Source organism: Anopheles merus, chromosome 2L, assembly GCF_017562075.2.
Source record: "Anopheles merus strain MAF chromosome 2L, AmerM5.1, whole genome shotgun sequence".
NCBI lineage: Eukaryota > Metazoa > Arthropoda > Insecta > Diptera > Culicidae > Anopheles > Anopheles merus.
In genome coordinates, this window is record NC_054083.1 from 5,033,592 (window position 1) to 5,056,722 (window position 23,131).

General features: G+C 37.1%; 1 protein-coding gene across 6 annotated transcripts in view; it reads left to right on the forward strand.

Moving 5' to 3' along the window:
• Nucleotides 1–18,629: 18,629 nt before the first annotated feature.
• The window catches only part of LOC121593408, a 33,214-nt gene continuing 28,712 nt past the window's right edge, over nt 18,630–23,131 (forward strand). The window contains exons 1-3 of one of the 6 annotated variants that reach the window (XM_041915714.1): nt 18,630–19,080; nt 19,205–19,512; nt 23,000–23,119. In XM_041915714.1, coding sequence (XP_041771648.1) covers nt 19,279–19,512; nt 23,000–23,119 — 354 coding nt within the window. In that variant the 5' untranslated portion in view covers nt 18,630–19,080; nt 19,205–19,278. The remainder of the gene's footprint in view (nt 19,081–19,204; nt 19,513–22,999; nt 23,120–23,131) is intronic. The other 5 variants (XM_041915716.1, XM_041915718.1, XM_041915717.1 and 2 more) reach the window with 5 other exon arrangements.

Consider the following 23,131-nt stretch of genomic DNA (forward strand, 5'->3'; position numbering starts at 1 on the left):
CGAGTCGGTAGGCTCATACGAGTTCAGCAGGTTTAGTAGGGTCAGTACAGGGTTTACCTAGCCAATCGTGCGTCGTCAAAGCGATATCGGTCGCCGTAAATACTTTTTCCGGCGTAAATATTAAATTGGACTCTGTCGTTTTTATTCGGGCCTTGTGAAGTATGAATCGGGCATTGCGCTATGGATTCCGATGAAAACTACATTTATCGCAATACTAATCCTGTTGTAAGGGAAAATGGTTTTATTTACCACATTTACTATCATGTTCTCTCATACTCTCCTTTAAAATTCTTAAACATATCTTTTTCTTTATACCAGTATAGAGACAAATGCTAAAAACCTAGCAAAAAATAACACAATAACTCTTTTTTATCCCGGTTGAATATGCTGCCCGTCAGAGGTCAATTCATGTTTCACTTCTGGTAACAGACTCCGTAAATGTATTTCATCAATATTATTATCCGTCCTTGGCTTGTTGCTTTTATTGTTCTTTTAAAAATCTAATTATAAAATTCTAATAAAAAAAAATTCAGAGCCGGCTTGAATTAGTTAATGTTTCTTTATTTTGCTCTTCTTTGATCATTATTGCACTCCAAAAATTAGACAGATAAATAATTATTAATTGATACTAATTATGATTGATCTGCTAAAAAACGGAAAACGGTAAATAATAATGAAAAAAAAGAGCAAAAGAGCAATAGGATACAGGGTTTCCCTCGATTTATTGGTCAGCTCCCATAAGTTTTGAGGCTCGTCTCAAAATTGATTCATGGTATCCCATTTATTTTTGGTTGGTTTCCAAAATTTATTGGTATAGTCCGATTGGATATCAATACTATTGAACCAAAAAAATTGGGAAACGGCCAAAAAATCGTGAAAACACACCAAAAAAACATGGAAACCAACCTAAAAATTAAGGGAACCAACCAATAAATCGTGGGAAACCCTTAAGTAGAGCGAAAAAGAAAGTGTACAAACATGTTCGATGAAAAAAGAGATACAAAATAAGCTGATCAATGTAGCCTGGTTAGAGGGCTTGCTCTTCTGTTTCATAGTTTGTACAAGCTGCAACAGTCGATGTTTGTCAACCAAAGAACAAAATGGTCCAAAAAGCCCTACAGTAAAGCACCGTTAGTCGTTGCTAGAATTTGTATTATCGTGCGGTCAGACGAGGTGAAATATACCGCGAAATGAACTATTTGACAAGCAAAATATTTGACAGGTAAAGCTAAATGGTTAGAGGAGATACAACATGCACTTTCGAAAATTATCTAAAAAGAGTATCTTCTTAAGCGGAACATTCACAAATAAGAAAAAATGATGAACTGTTGACTAAAAATTAACGAAATACTTGATATCGAAGTTTTTTATTTGGATTTAGTTGCGATTTTGTACACATTATTTGTTTACATTGCACATCAGTTGGTTGTTGTTATCTGACAGATATTTCACTTGTCAAATTGTTCATTTCGCTGTATATTTCACCACGTCTGGCCTTGCGGTTATAGACATGAAATAATGCAATGCAATGGTGACTGCTCCTCGTCGTTTTAATTTCGCTTCACTACGCCGACTACGTCAAATTAAATGAAATGATTTTATCATGTAACCGTCGTTTTGAGTGCTCCAATTTTAACTCTCTTGACGAAGCTGTGTCAGCATTTACGTCCTTTATGTTATATGCTTTTAATATGTGCGTCCTAATTCAACGTCCCAAATCCGGCCCTCCTTGGGTTAGCAACACCCTTAGGTGGCCTAAACGTGAGAAAAGGGCAGCATATTGACAATTTCTTACTTATTGCTGCCAAAGATATCGCTCACTCTACATTGGTCTGCATTCTTTATATCGCAGCTATAATAGATTACGATACATGGATTATTCAAATAGAATGCAACAAAATATATGTAAACAGCCTAAATCCTTCTGGCACTTCTTTAAAAGCAACACCTAACCTAATGAATCTAATGATCTCGTATGAACCTACCGAACTCCTTGCACCCAAGCTGCACTCGACTCCGGGAGGATCCATTAGTGGAGTCATATATATATATATATATATATATATATATATATATATATATATATATATATATATATATATATATATATATATATATATATATATATATATATATATATATATATATATATATATATATATATATATATAGTCGTATATATACAGTGGCGGGTCAAGCCTCTCCGAGGCCCTAGGCGTTATGGTAGACGGGGCCCCTTCACCAAATCCATCGCGGGGGGGGGGTTTGGTGTACGAATCATACACTGCAAATTGTATAAGTTTGCTGCAGTTACATTTTTTACTGAAAGCTATTAAGTAATACATGGTACTGAATATCAGTAAAACAAATTACTGAAAATGCAGCTATTTATTCTACCAAAACGACACGTCTGAGCTTCAAAGGAAAACATACTGCGAAGCCCACTTGCTCGTGATGAACAAAAATTTGATTTGGTAACCGCTTACAGACACCCCGATAAATTTTAGGTGCGTATTCGGCCAAATACCCATTATACCAAATCAACAAACTTCTTTCGACAAAATACAATTCACATCTGTATAAAACTTTATGAAACAGAGATGAACATAAGCAGAATGGACTGCCACCCGCGCATCAGTAAAAACCCCAATTTTAATACTTTTTTCGCCAATTTTCAATCGATAGTAATGACTTAACAATCATTAATATCAGAAAGGCTTTGTGGTATGTTAAAATTTTGGGTACTGTGGATACTGTTTCGAAGCGGACTTTCGACACTTGATCGTCTAGGCCAGGGGTTTCCAAACTACGGCCCTCGAGAGCCTATAATGCGGCCCGTGATGATGTTGTAAAGGATAATGTAAATATCATATATGTTTGACAGTTTCCATCATTTTTTTAAATTTTTACTAAACCAAGACAAGAATCAAGTTACTATAAAAGAAAAATGCAGAACTTTAAAACATTTATTAAGTATTTTCTTGTCAAAACAAGTTTTAAACGTTCTCATTACCAAAAGTAACGCGTAAATGGCCCTCAACAACGATATTTACGAAGAAATGCGGCCCGCGAACTGAAAAGTTTGGAGACCCCTGGTCTAGGCGATCATAAAAACCTGTAGGACGTTGGAGTTTAGAGGGCTTACCTTGGGTAGGAGGACATAAGTAAACTCCTTAAATGAGAAGTCGATAGATGATGGATGGGCTTAGTCCTATCCTGACAATCCGAACAAATCTGACCTGCCATGATCGTTGTTGTTGGTTTTATCTATACTCAATAGAAGTTAAAGGTCGGAAAGTTATCGTTTTCGCTAAGCTAGTTACGTTTGTCTTTTATGGACAAGAACGATGGTTCTAAACGATATTTTCTTTCCTACTTTACAATTTCCAGCTCGTGTTTCATAATACGGACGATTTGATTTAAAATCGTCATCGTGAGCATAACATGAAAACAATATTTTGCTTTTACGTTGGTTTACCTTTACAATGAATACTGAAGTACCGTCTGTCTTCGAATTACGGCCACTTCATTTTCAATCGGTCAAAGCGATAACTTCTTGCACGCTGGAAAAACAATATTTTCATTCGAAAGTAACTGGAAATACCTTGTATTGCAGTATGTTTGTCTCAAGTAATCCACGGACCACAGGTTGGAGACCACTGCTTTAGATCAGCTGCTTTCTAAATGATCGAGCGGTGAGGGCCAGGAGAATGCATTTGTTTTACACATATATTATTATATTATTACAGTTAATACACAAAATGATATGATATTTATGTTATTAAACAATGCGATTGGTTATTGGTTTTCTTAGATTATTATATCATCCAAGCAAGTTTTAAATTCATTTTATTAAATTACAATAACTAAAATTGATTGTAAAGATTCTTCAATTAAGAGTCTGCAGCATAGTGTGCAAAAGTCATAAAAAGCTCAAAACAATAAAGCAAAATCGCAATATCGCTTCTTAACGTACCCTTCCTTCCATGTTTCAAATTGTTTTCTAGGATATATCTGGAGATGGTACAAAATAGTTAACAGCTGAAAAATATCGAGACAAACGTACAATCGTTCAGTACTATAATGAGGCCACGGACAAGTAAGGCCAGGTCAGACGAATTGATAGTGCATTTCTTAAAAAAAAGCTCCAAGAAAATCGTTGCATCCTTAAAAAGCAATAGAGTGTAACCATTGTTCTCGTAAAATCAACAGTTAGGTTTTTATGGAATTATTCGTTTCTATTTTCTAATTTCTCCTCAAATTTGACCATATTGATTGGTCCGACAATCCATGTTATGGTGATCAAATTTGGAATAGTTCAACGATATGAATTGTCATATTAAAATATGTTCAGTTAATTTTTAATAAATAGGATATTCCTATCTTTCAAAATCGCGCAAATATTTTCTCGGGCCTGACTGCATATTGTGGTGGGCCGGACTTTGCCGATAGCTTAATTAGTTCAAATTTTACGCGATCATTCATATCGATATTTCCTTTCCGTCGACCCTTCCAAATTTGACCCAAACCCTTCAACAGCTTGCCTTTCCACCATCACTTCGTCCAGTCCACAATTTTAACTGGGGCCCCAAAGGTTAGCCGGGGCACGAGTTCTTAGTTTTTGCGTGATAACATACACACAGGCCAAATTAAAAAACGCACACATCGACATCGGAATCGATTCTTGAATGAAACCTCAACAGATAAAAAGAGCGTGCTTGGTGTCAGCCAATTTTTCTTGCTAATTTCTCCGGTTACGAACCGTTGTGTTGAGATCGGTTTCGGAGCCTTTTAATGTCGTATGTGCATGTAGTTTGCGTGAGCCATCTCTTGTGACGGATATTCGCTTTACCCAACTCGCGCGTAGCGTTCAATGCATTTGATCCAACGCTTTGGGCCATCGATGATGAAATGATATTGTGTTGAGCTCTGGGCATGTATCGCAGCGTTCTACGCTTCCAACTAAGGTGCACATGGTAAACAAAAATATTGCACATGTTAAAAAGGCAAATGTTTTCTGCTTCTGATAGTAAAATGCTTCTGATAAGTAAAATAAATATGCTTCTGATAGGTCTGGTAGTAATAGTAAATCTGATTGTAAACATAACCCCCGGGGGAAAAATGGGGATATATTAGGTTGACAACATCAAATGGAAGGGGCCCCTCAATCGACCGAATCATCAACGGGGCCCCCAAATGGCCGAGGCAATGGAGATTGTTCTTCGTATTATGGCTGGATGTAGATGCATCTGTAACGGTTTTTGGTCTTGTTGTATTCGCAAAAATTGAAATAGTCGATAAAAACCATATATAAATGAACATGGTCCATAGGTTCCTTGAGTATTTTTATACCCTTCCCCCCTTCCTTCTAACTGAAACCTTTCCCATTTCCCCTTCTCTTCGGTCCACAAACTTGATGTGTTCGATTAGGGCCAAGAATGAAAATTTTAGTTTTTGCATTAAAAGACACAATCCACTATCCCAGGCCAGGAATGTGAATACCATTTTTCGTGTGAAACAGCTGTCTGCTTTCGACACAAAATCGCAAAGCGGTAGCAGGGGCCCCGTATACAAGAACAAGACGGTTCATCCCAGCCAAGAGTGCACACAATGACATCGATTTAACCATTTCTCGAATGAGACCTCAACCCACTGAAGGACCGTTGACCAAACGATCTTCCTAGACTTTTTAAAGCAACGCGAGCTTGGTGTCAATTTTTCCTGCGAATTTCTCCGGCTACGAGCCGGTGTATTGAAATTTTGTTTAGGGGCCTTTAAATTTTTGTCTGTGTATGATTTGTGATTGTGGCTGTTTCAACGGGTTTTCTTTGTGGTTAAACGCAGCGCTGTTCTGTGTTCCGTGCATTGGATTTTAGCAGAAAGTGTCTCCGCGTTTTTTTGGTGAGCTCGAGCACGGACCATCCACACCAAGACACCAAATGGACGGGGCCCCTTATTGATGGGGCCCCTAATAGACGGGGACCCTTATTGATGGGGCCTCCTTACCGACGGGGCCCTTACCGACGGGACCCCTTCATCGAAGAGTCCACATAATCGTTGAGGCCCCGTAAACCACCTTTGAGTTTTGGCTTCAGTATAGCTGTAACGGTTTTTTATTTTGTCTTCACGCAAAAAGTTGTATGTAAATACAACTATGTTCCTTTTTCGAGTTCCTTTTTGGACATATGAATACCACCCCTTCCCGATTTCCTCTATTTGTCAGTTGACCACAAAAGTTGAGTAGGACCCCGCGTGAAAATTTAAGGTTTTTCGTTAAAAGCAGGCACGCTCCACGATCTCAGGCTTGAGATGTGAATACCATTTTTCGCGTGAAAACAGCTGTCTGTTTTCGGCACACATCTGCAAAACAAGTATAGGGGCCCCAGACAAGCGCAGGCACGTTTCATCCCAGCCAAATTGAAAAGCGCACACATCGATATCGATGGAATCGTTTCTCGAATGAAACCTCTACCCACTGGAGCACCGTTGCTTGCTTAATGTTAGTCAATTTTTCCTGCTAATTTTACCGGCTACGAGTCGGTGTATTGATATTGTGTTTCGGGGTCTTTAAATTTTTGCTTGGGTGTGTTGTATGATTGTGTTGTGTAACGGGTTTTCGGTGGTAGTTAAGCGCAGCGTGCTGTGCATTCCATTTTAGCAGCAAGTTGCTCTGCGTGGTTTTGGGTTTGGGTGCTCGTGCACAGGCCACCCACACCAGCAAAAATTAACGGTTTCTCGCTCTGTCCAATACTTTGCGACAACGATGATGAGGTATTGATTTGAGCTGTGCGCGCATGTCGCAGCGTTCTTCGCTTGCGACTGTGATGCAAGTATTGGCAGATTTCTTAGAACATTTAATGTGCTGCTTTGAGTAGTATGGGGCCCCGGTATTTCGGTTCGGGCCCTTGACAAAATACAGTGAGTGAAGCGATGGGAAAAATGCATTAATTAAAAATGAGTCTTTTTGAAATAGATGGTAAAAGTCCCATCCAGAGGGGGGGGGGGGGGGTAGAATCGATACGAAGTCGAACATCCACAATGACGGGGCCCCCTAGATCGCCGGGGCCCCTGGCGGCCGCCCAGTTCGCCCACCGTTTAACGCGCCACTGTATATATAGTCGTATATAACACTATGTTGAAGAAAAAGATCTAAATCACAACACCAAATAATTAAAATTAATATTTTATTTATTATATGATTATCTACATGTTAACCCTTTGAAAAAGGGTCCTACATCTAGGTTCTATAAATTTCAAATACAAAAATGCACAATATATTTCTATTAGCTGGGAAAGAGAATGTCTTTTTTGTCTATTCTGAGAGATATATTGATATATAGTTCACTACAATCACCACATGCCCCTTACGCGGAATTGTTAATTGTTATAAAGATTATTTATTCCAAGTGTACAGTCACACCGTACGCTACAATCAAAATAACCGTCCATTTTAATAAAATTGTAGGGAAAAAAATCATGAAAATGTCAAGTATGGTAATTTTTAACTTTAAAATTTTGTGTTTTATTGTGGCAGCTTTTCTTATGTTATCGACAAATGTCACGTACAACTAGTGTTTCAGCAAATTTAAATGAAACGCTTTTTCCAATGTTATCGGCTATCGCAAGTGCAGGACAGATTGTTTTCCTGGTTGATATGATCGCCAACGTAAATAGCAAAGTATGTTCCATTGACACATGCCTCGCTTATCGTAATCCTTATTTTTGCGCGGTTTGATTTAATTACGTTTGTTAAAATATTGCATTGCATGTTCGCAGATCGAAGAGTCAGTAGAAATTATTCGTCGTGTGTCTACAGTAGCTGAAAACTATGAACGAAATAATTTGCACAAACATTTCTATGACGATATTCACAAAAGTGTAAGTACCATGTAATTTTTTACGGCTGAAATCAAAATTACTTTTTTATGTAGGTGATAATATGTTCTTTGATTGTGCGTAATGTTCTGGACAGCACTAACTTATATGGTTATTTTGATCTGGATCGAAGTCTAGTTATGACGGTAAGGTTGTTTTAATGCATGGTTATTATGAGCGCGCAATTGTTTATTATTTTTCTTTTCAGATAATTGCTTCCACATGTTCTTATTTGATCGTTTTAATTCAAGTAATGTAATGGATTGTACAGACATGTTCGTTAATTTGTGGTATATTCAAATGTGGTTCGATTTTTGAACATCACATTTTGTTTATTTCTTATTACATTATTTCGCATTGTCAAGGTTCATAGGTATATTGCAGGTTTATACAACAGCTTGTAAGGAGTAAGATTTTTGTAGTTACCAATAATTTAGGATTATTCTAAAAGGAAAAATAAGCCAACTACTGTTCGCGAGCCGTTCTTTGCGATAGCTGTATTATTTATTTATTTAAAAATATGTTTTATTTTTTATTTATTACTATATTAATTTATTAATTTATTTATTGATTCAATTTATTTTTCATTAATAAATAATTAAAAAATGTTTATTGATTAATAAACTAATTTATTAGTTTATTTATAGATTTATTTTTTTAGTTATTTATTTATTTATTCATTTATTCATTTCATTTCATTTAACTAATACTAACTAAACTAGTCCTGAGCTAGCAAAAAAAAAGGAGAAAAAAGCACTGGTAGAGCGCAGACTATCATAAACTTAGAGAAAAAAAGAGTAAAAGAAAACAAAGAAGAAGAATCAAAGAGAATTAGAAGAAAAAAATGGTTACGGAAAGAGTTAAGAGAGGAGTCGATATCAAAGAGACAGTATAAGTGGTTAAACAACCTGAAACAAGATAGAAGAGTATCCTTGAAAGTATAAAGAGTGTGACGTGTAACTGCATACGCGTTTTATAGGGAGGTAGTGAGGCAGCACCGAACACACGACGAAAAGTAATCCTGGTAAAGAGGCGATGAATGTTTTAAATTCTTGAACAGCCATCGATAGTGGAAGGATTCCAAATGATGCTAGCATATTCAAGTACAGTGAACCCTCTCTTATTTGAGAGGCGATGGGACTGTCGAATAAGAGGGGTTTTCAAATTACAGAGGTTGAAAGTGAATGAAAGGTCTATACAAGACGAGAAAGAGACAGAACATTTAGTATGCAGCCTTAACTGTTGCTATAGGAAACTGCGAACAGAATCGCTAATTTGAGCATACATCTTTCAATAACCATGGCAACACCATACTCAAATAAGAGGGACACAGATTTCAGAGGTTTTCCAAATTAGAGGAACAAAAATGTACTGGAAATCAAGGGACTGTGCAAAATGGTCAAATAAGAGAGGTTTTTCAAATTGGAGAGGTGTCAAATAAGAGAGGGTTCACTGTATATGCCTTACCAAAGCACAGTAAAGGTTTCTAAGGCAGCTTTGATCTCTTAAGATAGAGGTAAAAAGTAAAATAAACCCAAGGCTTCGATTAGCTTTTAGTAGAACCTCATCAAGCTGCAGTTTAAAGTTAAGACGACTGTCAAGTATAATACCAAGGTCACGGATAGACGTAACACGAGAAAGGGACGAGTTAGAAAGAGCTAACTATACAAGATATAGATAAAGAGAGTGAGATAAAGAATAACAGAACACTTTTCAGGACATATGTGAAGTAAATAAAGTAGCATTAAATAATACCAATAAACAAAAGCATTGAAGTAGTGCTGAAGTCTCAAAGAATCAGAAGAAGAAGACATAGGTAAAAAGATGTTGATATCATCCGCATAAAGGAGATGACCATCGGAGGTAAGATATTACAAACATCATTGATGAACAAAGAAAACAAAAGAGGGCTTAGCACACAACCCTAAGGGACACCTGACGTACAAAAAACCTCTTCAGATAAGTACGACCCGGTTTTAACCCAGTAAGATCGATTACTTAAGTATGAGGACAACCAGCTAATAATGCCATCACCAAAACCAAGTTTAGACAATTTACCTAATAATAAAGAGTGAAGTAAACTATCAAATGCAGCATGAAAGTCAATGTATATTGCATCAAGTTGGGTACCGGCCTTAAAAGGTCTAAAAATATTGGAAACAATAGACATGAGATTAGTTGAAGTATACCTACCAGGCATAAACCAATGCTGATAGGGCTAATAGCGGAACTACAACTATGAAATATGGTTGGCTAGATACAAACGCTCAAAAGTTTTGGCTGTTGCGCAAGTTTGGGTTATCCCACGATAGTTTGAAACAATGCTACGGCATCCCTTTTTCCAAATAACAGGAAAGACCCCGAGAGAATGTGAAAGGTTGAAAATTATAGCAAGGTGTGGAGCAAGCACGTCCTTACAGTTTATTAAGACTGAGGGAGGAATGCCATCTGGGCCAGGAGTAAAAGAACATTTCAACCTAAATAACACCTGTACAACTGCTTCAGAGCGAACCGAAATATCAGAGAGATTAATTAAGTTATCTGGCGTGTTGAGTAGCGCACCCTCGAGAAGGTCGGGGTCACTTACAGGTGGCTCAAATATTTGGGAAAAATGAGCAGAGAAGAGATCACAAATCTCTACAGGAGTAGAGGTAGTTTGAGAATCAAGTACCATTTCATTAGGTAACGCATTGCACCCTCTTCGTACCATAACAAATCGCCAGAAGGATGCTGGATCAGAACGAAAACGCAATCGCAGGCTACTCATATAGGCTTAAAACGAGCCTTGTTGTATGATGGATGCGCAGAGGCAGCGTAACAATAAACGTATTTTATTTAATAAATTAAATAAAATAAAGTTGTATGCAGATCGGTTCAGAAGATACCTGCTAAGATATTTCATTCTATCCTTTTTCAGGTTGCGAAGAATACGATAGGAACAGGGAGGTTTAGGAGGGGTTCAAAACATAGATGTACAAGAGAGGAGTGCAGAGGTTAACAAAGCCTTAAACGATTGGACAGCTCGTCGACCGATGTACATTGATAAAAATAGACCAGTCGGAATGAGAAACAATGGAATTAAGATTACGATAGTCTGTGAGACGAAAATTATAACGAACACTTAATGTATTAGGAGCAGAAGGCAATACGTTCCTAACCCTACTAGCCCTAAATAAAGAAAACGGTAACGCAATTTCTAGAGCACCATGATGAGCAGCCTGGGGCAGGAGCAGTGACGAAGCAGGATACACAGAACAGCAAGCAGCAGCAGCAAACTTGGAGATTACCAGGTCCAGATAATGATTTAAAAGGTAATGGGCGCCCCGTTAAGCTGATAGAGTTCATAAAAATTTATCACATCCAAATGATTATGTCTTATAGGTAAAGATGAATCTGACCTTATTGCGACTGAAAGCAACCACTCTAACGCAGGTTGATTGAAGTCACCCAGAAGGATAAGATGATCATTCGGTTTCATTTGCATGATTGCATCGCCGATGAAAGCAGAAAGGGATTCTAAATAGTTGCGGTCGCTGCTCAACGATACGGTGGTACATACACAATCCCCACATAAAGACGAAACTTTGAAAAAGAAACACGGATACAGAAAGCTTCAAGCGTGGGGTGATTAATGTTAAGTGCCACAAAAGGATATCGACTGGAACATGCAAGTAGTACACCACCCCCACGCAAACGTTCATTGTTTAACCTGCTACGATCGCAACGTTATATGTTGTAAGAATCACTTTCAAGAATCATGTTGGAAGAAATGGATTGTCTACGAATTCTGGAGTGCCCGAAAACTCCCAGTTTCTCTTCAAGTGTAGATACATGAGATACTTCAAACCCTTTTTTTTTGGCCCAATCTTAAAGACAATCATGATTCGCTTAGTCACAGTCACGGCCATCCTAACTTAGACACTTATTTTTTGTTATGCATTACACCAGGTTTGTGTTAACTTTGAGGCTTATTGGATAGTTGTTTTAGCCGTGTATCGTAATGGCGCCTTCAAATAACGATGAGGAAACTCTTGGGCTATGCTGGTGCAAAAACAAGGCCGGTATCGGAAAAAATTCATGGCAATATAGCCATTGTATTAACTTTCAGAACTAATTTTGTTAAATTAGGTTGTTTAACACGCACATGAAATAACAACATTCTATTGACTAACGTCTTCTAACTTACTTTTCAAGGTCAGATAATAAAGGAAAATTTGAGGGGTCCGACACTATAACGACACTATCGAGTACCGTTGTGGTAGGTCAGTGTTTCGCTGACATGTATCGAGCTAGAATAATACTTTGTTCGAAGTGGACTTTTCAACACTTGATCGTCCATAGAAACCCAGAAGGAGGTTCCCTTACTGGAAACGTTGGAGTTTAGAATCCTTACCTTGGGTAGGGGGACACTTCCCATCTTGAATGTCCGAACGAATCTGTTCTGCCGCGATCGCAATTGGTTTTATTTATACTCAATAGATTTTATGGTTTTGATACATTTGGTTTTGGAATGTGTTGTTGTGCCAATTAAAGGTTATTGGTATGAGGTGCAATTTATACAATGTATCGGAGTGATGTGTCTGTCATTATGTGCCTATGCTGCGCTTTTAGTGTTTTTACGAAGGTTCTCGAAAGTTTAAACTGTTCTAGCCAAAGAACTGGTGCGTCGGTCGATCTTTGCCTACGCTGCGCTATGCTATGCGTTCTACTTTACTGCAGTAACGATTGAATTGCTTATGCTACGCGTTTCGGTTATTTTCGATAAGTGTGTCTCAATGGTTTTTTTTCTATGAACGGTATGGTTTGGGTATGTTGCTATGGTGTGGTTTGATTTGCTGATGTAATATAATGAATGTGTTGCAATAGTATGGTTTGGCTTTTCGAAGTGTGTTACAATGTGTTTATAGCTGATAGTGTGTATTATAAAAAAGTTCTGTATAGCAGATATGCGATCTAGCTCGGAGAGATCTCGGCGGGACATACATGTTGAGCTTAGATAGAAGCGCCGGCGAGTCGACCCGATTGTCTAGGAGTCCCGCAACAAACAGCCTTTGGGCGTTGCAGTGTCGCTGGTTCTGCAATTCGAGGCCTAAGAGCCCACAACGACCGGCATAATCAACCTAAACACTCCAGAAGCGCAAGGCAAACCGCATGAACATACGCTAGATTGACTCCAAACGGGCCAGGGGGCGTGCAGCTGATGGCCACCATACTACCGAAGCGTATTCTAGTACTGACCGCACTATACCGCAGTTTAGCGTCTTGATGCAGACTGGGTCAGTGATGTCACGTGCAATTTGTTTTAGTAAGCCGATCAATTGGTTTCCCTTAGCGACAACGTGCTCTTCTGGTCGTGGAAGCTCAACTTTTTCCAAGATCCCTGACACAGCTTTTCCGCTCAATGCGTAGTCCTAGACTAAATGGCATCGCTTTCTCGCAAACGTAATCACAACACACACTCGACGCACAATTCAAGACCATTGAGAGAGCACCATGACTGGAAAACACTTAGAGTGGATTGAAGGCGGAGTTGATCTTGCCGGTCGCGGAGGTTACTTAGCTACCTTTATATGTTAGAATACTATATGCAAGATTGTTATGTATGATAATAAAATTGAGTACTCTGGTACAATATAGTAAATAGCTGATTTAGTTTTACTTTTGTTGAATTATTTGTTCATAGCAGTTCTAGTTTTATGATATTATATAATTACTTTACTAGTAACCTGCGATTGGGTAAATGATGTTTTGGTCGAAATCGATTCTGAATATCTAAATTCATCTGAAATCGAATCCAGAGAGTAAAAATTAGTTTCCGAAATCGGAACCCTGGCATTAGCATCAAATTCGGAGCGCAAGCTTTTAATCAGTTAAAATTTTAACTTGAAGTCAACGTTTAGAAAAAGAGATGCCGCTCTCCCCTTTCTGAAGATTGATTCATTATTATCAATTTTGTATTTTTCAACGGACGAGCATAGGCCACATCGCTTAAATATGGTAGTTCCCTACGACTAAATTCAAAATCATTTGTGATAATAAAATCCATACTAATAAACTGTACTGAATGCATTGTCACAAGCATTTTGCAAGAATTTTTTAAATATCATTTTAAGATATTTTTAATATCTGATTAAATGTTTCTAAACATTGTTTAAAATTACCCCAAGCCACCCACACAAAAAATCAAACTTTCACAGTTATTCGGATAATTTAATTTGCATAAGTAATACAAGAAAACTTATAGTGGAACCCGTTATCTGGAAAATTTGAAATAGAAATACCATCAGTTTTATAATAATACATGAGTAACTCAATAAAAAACAAAACAAACATAACAATCAAATTATTAAATTAATTAAAATCAAATTATGTAAGAAATCGTTACGTGCAAGGTGCATGAATTAATAAAGTATTGTAGAAAATGATTTTATATCGCTTTTACTGGTTGTCTTCTTTCGGAATTGTTATGTCAACACGCATAAAATTTAGAATAAGCGGACCCCTCCCCCGTTCAACCCTTCACGAATTTAATATCAGAGCCTTTGGTATTTAGGCAGAGTATAGAAATATCAATTTGTTCTAAAGAACTTGGTTACGTGTCACATAATTTTAAGGAGGTTAGTAGTATTTGAAATCCCTACCTGGAATAGAAGAGAATTATTTAGCGATATTCCTTTAGAAATACCAATTGACGAGACTTTGTTCATCATATGGATTAACACTACGTCATGCTACTCATAAAAAAATATTTAAAAAAAAACAAGGGTTAGAGAGCTATATTCAATACATTTTCATATTCACTTGCAAACAAAATACGTTACCACTCTGCGAAAGCTATTTCCTACACGACTTGAAGATGGAGTTTTGTGACAGATGGTGAAAATTGAGTGAAGTTGCTAAAAATAATTAACAATAGATAAAATGAATCAGTATTCTCTTTCTGGGTATCCTTCAAGCATTCACAGTGGTGGATCATTTGACAAGGAAACCCTATTGTTTCTTTATCCTTAGTACGAGGTGTTTGCTTTATTTGGCATTCCAAAAACATACGGAACTATTTTAAACAGAATTGCAAATAGAAAAATAGGAAATTCTAAAAGTAAAATATATTTCACAGGTTTTTTTTTAATAAAACGTATCAAGCATAAAGCTTTGATCGCGCAAATTCCCTACGTTATGTTTTTTTAATATATTTTATTTAAAAACTACTATATTAAAGTGATAACGCGAAACTTTTGTGTGGTTACGCAAAAACGGTACTCATGATGTGGAGGATCTTGTGTCAATCCATACATCTTTTCCACTATCCTAATCGCACCAATACATACAAAAAAACTTTCAATTATACGCACAATCCGATAAAAACGCAATTACTTGAAACACGTAAAAAAATATTACTATCAAATATTGAATATTTCATTTACACGGACTATGGGCAACTGTAAGACACTTTCCTAAACATGCTTAATAATATTTCTACTTCAGAATTGCTTGAAACGTATAAAAGCTGTTTGAGCTACGAGATGTGCGTTGACCTCGGGGACTCAACCGGCCGCTTAGAATTGGCGGATTAAGGGTATCGGGGGCCCCAGGCGGAAAAACGAGTTGAGGCCCCCTATAAATGGTGAATGTTCTTGGGGCGGGAGGGGGGGGGGGTGGTGGTGGGATTAGCGGCACTAAACTTGCTGTTGGGATATTGAACTTGAACAGTACAGTAAACTTGCCGTCGGGAGCCCCTTCGATCATCAGTCACAGGTTCTAAAATTTTTGGGAAGGGGGGGGGGGGGGTGCAAATGATTCGCCAGCCTCGGGGCCCCAACGGCCATCCTTCTGGGGGCCCTGGTCGCTAATACTGTCCTTACGGCATACTATAGAATGGCAATCTACAGGGCCCCTAAATCGGCGGGGCCCCAGGCGACCGCCTAGTCCGCCTACCGTTAGATCCGCCACTGCCGCTTAATCCGCTCTCTGAATGATCCATCACTGAACACGCATACTATTCAATACATTTTACCCTTTGATGAAATTTGTTGAATCCGTAAATCAGAGAATGAAAATCGATGTAACGAAGAATCAGCTTCAAACTGCTACGAAACACTACTGCATTATGCAGAACATAGTCGAGGCGAATCGCATTATACATTTCCATTAATCCAACGAAGAGCTCATAACTCTGTCAATGAAAAGTATTGAAAAAAATTGAAAAAAATTCAAACCTCATTTTTAGCGATTGAATCACTTCCAAGCAATTTAATAATACGCACATCAGAAACAGTTCCAAAAAAATAGTAAGCTAACACGGTAGAGATGATCGCATTTAAACGGTTAATTTGTCCAACTACCAAGCAATTGAACTCAGCATCGTTTTGACTCAATCGAACAACGTTATAATAGTTAAAGTTATGGTTTGTTTTTATTATTTCTTTGTTAAAATGTCTGAACAATTCATGTGTAAAATGGCAAACAAACAGCATAAAAAGTTCTAAAGATCTAACAAACGTCGACAAAATATATGAGGACCAAAATAACGAAAATCTGTAGCTCCACGAAAGCAACGGTTCGGTCAACCATTGGTCAGGGATTGCATCGGTTATTGTAAAAGTTAGCAACAGATGAAATATTAAAATGACTGAGAGTTTGATTAGCCATCGGTTAGCAATTCGTGAGAGGTAGGTATGAGTTTCATAACCGAATACAATTGTTTCACTAATGCTGATTGTTTTGTTTAAATAACACGTGGTTTGTACTCGGTGTCTGAAGAATACAAAAAATACTAAGATCGCACAGCCCCACTCGAGCAAAAGCTCCAGCAAAGATATCCATTTGGTAAGGTCTAAAGCATTTATGTTAAAGAACAAAGCTAATATTGGTGATACTCCAGATAACATTACTGCGGCACCAAAGACACACGTGACTGCTTTGCGAGCTACTGTTTGCTTGAATCTATAATTTGTTCCTGAAATGGATAGTTCTGCAAATAAATACGGTAACGCACAATATTCCACCAATTTATGATTACGAAAACTCATGCTGCCTATTTCCAGTTCCAAACTGAACTAATCAAGGTAGAGAGAATATTATACATTGAAGCGTTGAAACGGCGTGTCTCATTCAATTACTTAATGTGATTAGCATAAGAGGAAAATTGCTTGTGTTGACATATATTTGTGATAATATGTTGTGTATAATTCAAATACAAAGTTACACTATTCATTGAAATAGTTTTAGTTACCAATCAGTAAGAATAAATTCCTTCAAATTAAATTAATTTCATTTTCAAGTGAGGGTTGGCATGAGCCTTTGACTCTAGTAATAATATAAAGTGCCTCTTGCATCTTGATCATAACAAATGTACTGTTTTTAGCTGTTAACGATTGGCATGGCCTTTTGTTACATCTCATTAAAAATTAAGGTTAATTAATGCTTTATTTGTCAATAAAGTCAATTGTATAAATATAAGGGTTTGCCTTTGTGGTTTGACGCTATCAAATAACCTAAGCTAACACATCGTACATACAATATTAAAAACTAAAAGTTAAAGTTAAAGTGTTGCGTACTGATAAGAAAAGGATCGTTTGGCCATAACAAGCGAGAAATTATGTGACTATAAATGTAAAATGCTAAACCATAACAAAAATAGAAATTGCTTAAAAAAGACAAACAAATGATTCGATCAAAGTGAACACATTTACTTTGACAAATTTAAGTGGCCGCTTTAACCTCAATAACCTCAAAAAATATATTTATTATTATCAAAAGGAATTATACAACATTTTACATTGATGTTACTTTTGTTAAATTTATACAATTGTCTTGAATAATTCTAATTACCACATTATTTTGTCTCAGTAGTTTAACCAAATTATGCTATTTCTTGAGTCAAACTTATCTTGTTTGTAGTGCTTCAGCATTGCAAATTTGTAATCAAAAATCGAATAGTGTTTAAAACAGTAACTGAACTTCATTTTTAACTAACAACATGGAAATGTAAAAATGTAAGAGATGGACACAAAATTTTCCCGGTCCTTCAGCTCAATCACCAAACTTTCCTCAAATTCCCAAAGTGAACGACCCTGTGGTTTATTTGCTTTCAATTCAATAGACTTACCATTCCTGAAATATCCGAAGGGGTTGATTCCTATCCATACCGTACTACCGTAAAAACAGATTATTCGATTGCGTGCAGCAATAATTCTGCGCACCTTGTTTGAAGGCCGACGTAGGTCGTGCAAAGTTTCATGAGAAGAAATTAACAAAATTATAAAATACACCAGCATATCATACATACTTTTAAACATACCTCAAAGCATACTCAAAAGAAACTAAAATCATAAAAATGCTCAGACAGAATAAAATTTTGGCATTTTTAAAAGTGTAAATTTAACTATTGCATAAAGTAATGCAAACTACTGTGCTTAAGTTAATCAATTAATTGTATTCTGTTTCTCCACATTTGAAAGCACGCTGCCTCTCCACATTTGATGGACGTATTCATTCCATTGAAACGTACCGGATAGAGGAAGAGTCTCGACTGTTTATGAGAGTTACAGGTTACTGAAACCAAGAAGCGTGTCTGCTACCAATACTACAACATATCCGCTACGTCTTTGGTTTGCATCAGAAAATCTCACAAAAACTGCTGTAAAAAATAGAACTTACTATATTCGGCCCGACTGGTTGAGGCAGAGAAAATTGAAAATCTTCGATACTGAGAAAACTCGTTGCTAGCCGAACACGCTTGTATCGGTGCTTATGAGAATATGTGACTGAATGTGCTGTTACGATCGTTCGTGTCAGCTGGGAATAATTTCATAACACGAGCTGAATAATTTGTGTGCTCAGTATACTGGTTGCTATTAGAAGGACTGGTCTCGATTCAGCAGTGAAATTTCACGCTGCATATTTAGTAAACAAATGCAGCTGTGGTTGTGTAGTGTGTGTTTTTTAGAAATAAAATGGAGCATTAAGTGAACTACTATATCAAATATCTTTCTGTATGAATCTGTTCAGATTGGAAACGAGTTTGTGGTGAGAGTAGCTCAGACGAATAAGTGCTAATGGGTGTACATTCTATCTATGTATTAGAAACATGCGTCAATAGTTTTTTTCCGCGTATGGTCTAACATGAGCAACTGTGGAAATCTGAGTATTAATCTGAGTGAATCAAATGAGCAAACTTCATACCGCACATTTAGTGGAGTGAATGTATGTTAACCAGTTTTCTTTTTTGAAAACGTCATCAATGTTTTGTATATTTGTTTGCCTTTTTTGCGAAATTACTGTAGCAAATCGATGATGATTTAATTTATGATTCATATTTAATATTCAGCTTTAATTACATATAGGCACGGACTACAAAGCGAGTAGATATTGCACAACGAAGTGCGTAAAAACTGTTAAGAAATGTCATCTAGGCGTACCGTACCTCCACCAATGCAACAATTGCAGCCGCAAATGTCGATTTCCTATGGTGAACCAGAAAAAAAACCGCGCAGCAAATGCATGTCTTTTGTTTGTTGCATGTGGAAGGTGTTTACCTGTATCTTTTCGCATGTAACGCTAGTGGCCACAGTTGTTGCATACTGTTTTCTGGGAGCATTTACTTTCGAACATTTAGAGGCAGAAAATGAACGCAACGTGAGTAAACCCCAATTATGTCCAGAATACTATTGTATTGCGTTAAACACTCCTCGCTTTGACATTAATATATGAACACATCGACATAATTGGTCTGTACTAATTCTCTTCATTAAATATACCGCAGGGCACAAATATACATACTTAAGAGTGCTTGATAGACAGTGAGTGCAAAAAGAATTCGTCTAGTTTCGTCTTGTAGATACACATTATGATCGCAATAAATGTGCGTCGGTAAAAGTAATGACGAGGTTTGATAGAAGGACCATCAATTCATATGTGTTGCTACAAATTAAGCATTCAAAAAGTGGAATACCAACATAAACACTAAAATTAAACTAAAATTCATTTGGTCATTTGGTGGGCACCTCAAATGTATTCGTCTATCCGGATTTTAATTCATCTATGAGGGTCAAACACTACGTAGACATAGAAAAAAATCATTGTTGCCAGTCTGCTTGTAAGTTAATCCAAAATTATTGCATTTCTTTAATTTCAATTGTACTTCGAACAGATACAGAGGCATTAAAGGCGTGAAAGTCAAAGGAACGAACCATTATGGCGAAATCGTGCATTAATCCTATGTAACCGACTACCAGTTAATCTCCGGCTTATACCCATATAACGCGCTTGTGTCTCGAAATTATGCAGACGTTTTCAATTTGTAAACTGTTATTTACTTTTACGAATTACCGTATTTTAGCATACATAATACATACTAACAACAAATATTACCTACTAACAGATAGTGTGGTGCATGGGTATCCACAAACATGACACTAAAAAAGGAAAAAAAGTGTTGCCACTGAAATGCATAACGGAAAATAAGGTGATTTGCAATTGGAGGAAACAATTCGTCTCACTTGTTCTTTAAATAGAACATTGAAATTCATAAAAAGGAACCGCTTAAGCTGAGGTCAAAAACTAAAGCTTAGAAAATATTAAAATAACAAAAGTAAAACTTCCAATAAAAACAGATTTGATCTGATCCAAACGGGTAATAGTTGTTGTTCTTGAACCTTGTAAAAATAAAGTATAAAAATTCTTTATTTTAAACACTGGAAGTTCACGTTGGGTTGTACACGTTAAAATACGGTAGTTATAAACGAAACAATTTAATTTTTAATTTTTTATAAGTTACTCAAAAAAAATCAAGGGTCACTCGATATCATATACAGGGTTTACCAGCATAATAAACAACTGTCCACTTGTTTATAACAATAGTCGTTTTGAATAGACACCACTGTCCACCACTTGCTCACACGTCAGATGGTGTAAGCTACTCTGTCCAATTTAATTACACAATTTTCGCCTTCGATTAGCAACTGTCAGATTTGGCACATTCCAAGACATTCCATTGTAAGACATTCCAAGACATATAATTCCAAGACAGCATAGGAGAATGACGGCGCAGTTGTTATTGACGCCCAGTCCATTTTAGAAAAAAAAATACTTACAGGCTCCATGGAGGATACTTAGACCTAGAGATATTCTACAGGCTGTTCAATAAGTTCGAATACAACTTTTCATAGTTGTGTAGCTTTGTACCATGTCCACTCAGTGTAACGGCATTGATGGTCTGACAGCAAGGATTTTTGAATAAATTTTTTTTTGGCGTTTGTTGGTTCAGTTTTAACTAACTGTGGGGCCCTTTCCGTTTAAAGTTCGTATGCTGAAATATCAGCCTGTCAGCTGTTTGCATTGTATAGCCGTTTTCGAGCAGCTATCTAAGTGGGTATAATATACAGGTGGGCTTATCCCAAGGTGTTTCTGAATGAAGATTTTAAGAGTGTTTTGAGTAAAACGAAAGCTTGTTTGAACAAAAGTTTTCACCCATCCTGTCAAAAAGTGATATTCAAATTTAATTATAAAAATCACGCTATGAGACCACCTGGACTACTTACAACTGTGATTCTATATTCCACCACCTGATCTCTTTCATGTACCTTGGGATAAATGTAAACATCAGCTTTGAAGCTAGAATAATCTAGACTGAAAATTGCGGGCTAGTTTTGTGTGTGGGTTTGTAGGGAGTTTTTACATGCCTCCAACTGTCAAACTCCATATAAAAAGCTGACTAGAATCGTGAGAGGATCCTATATTGGCTTTTTATTTGTTTGCAAGCGAATTAATTATTGATACACACTCTTTAAATATTTATTCTCATTGGCTGCAAATTCGAGTAGGGTATTAAACCTACTTCTCGCAACTACTGACAATTAGGATCAACCCAGACTCGCTGGTCCCACGACTGATCCTACCTTTGCTCGACCCGATCCGAAATCGTTAATGCATCGTTGGGTTGAAGTCGTTTATGGTGTCTTGCACTTAACAGAATCGTTGCACCGACTGTACCTACCTAATGTACCTTTCGGATCGACTCGTACGATTCGTACGACAGGTCGCTTACGGATGCCCTGTAGGTTTGAGTTGACCCACCCATCACTAATACAAGTGCTTAAGCGTTTACTGTTAGGAGTTGTAGCTTTGATGTTTACAATGTTTAAGATATGTTCTACTGGAATCAATTAAACTTCGTGCATTCATGCGCACTCTCACTTCAAATTTCCTTTGGATATCGTTCCATCGTAGCCATGTCATAGATTACTCTATGACCAATTACATCCAATATGTAAAAACTCTGATTAGCTGTTGCGCGTTTGAAAAAACCCAATCTACCCGGGAAAATACGGTTTTTACCGGGTAAATACCCGTGGATTTTTTCCCGAAATTTAAAATACCCGATTTGGTACATTCCTGCACATAAATGAAATGAAATGAAGTGACATGTCCCAGCCATCGTATCCTGTCAGCCTTCGTCACCGTCAGGATGCTCAGTTCGCCGTACAGCCCAGCAAACTTGTGGCGTACTCTAGTAAAAAGAAGACCCGTACTCTACTAAAAAGATCCCAATCACAAGGCATCTATTCGCTATCCCATATCTCAGCAACAGTTTGGTGAATCTTCTGTTCTAATCGTGCATTTCCATTCTTGACCAGTTCAGCTGCGATTCCGTCGTTTCCAGTGCCTTGTTATTTTTCAGTGCACAGATAGCTTTTCGAGTTTCTTTGATTTTAGAGTGGCTGTAGCCCAACGCTTTCTGCTGGTGAAACATTTAGCATACCCTTTATTTTCTACACATATTATGCCAAGAACCGGGTAAACGAATACTTTTTTGAGAATACTTTTGAAGATTTGTTTGTGTTTTTGCTAGTATTGCACTGTTTGAATGCTTAATTTGTAGGAATACACGTGATTTGATGATCCTTCCATCAAACCTCATCAATACTTTGACCGTCGCATGTCCATTGCGGTCATGATTCGCCAGTTTATGTAAAATATTCAGCTTGATGAATTCTACTGTATTTAAAGACATTATTTCTCCTGATTTGAAAGCATTGTTTCGACTTCATTATCTTCCGTTAGTCAGCTACAGACCATTCAATAAATGTACACATACATACGTATTTTCCTTTACTGTTTTCAGGTCAAAAAAGGAATCAGCTCTATTCGTGTCAATCTCACTGATGCTATTTGGAAAATGACTAATGATAGACCAGTTTTGCATCAACAAAATTGGACATCCGCTGCTATTATGCACTTACAAGTATGTTATAAT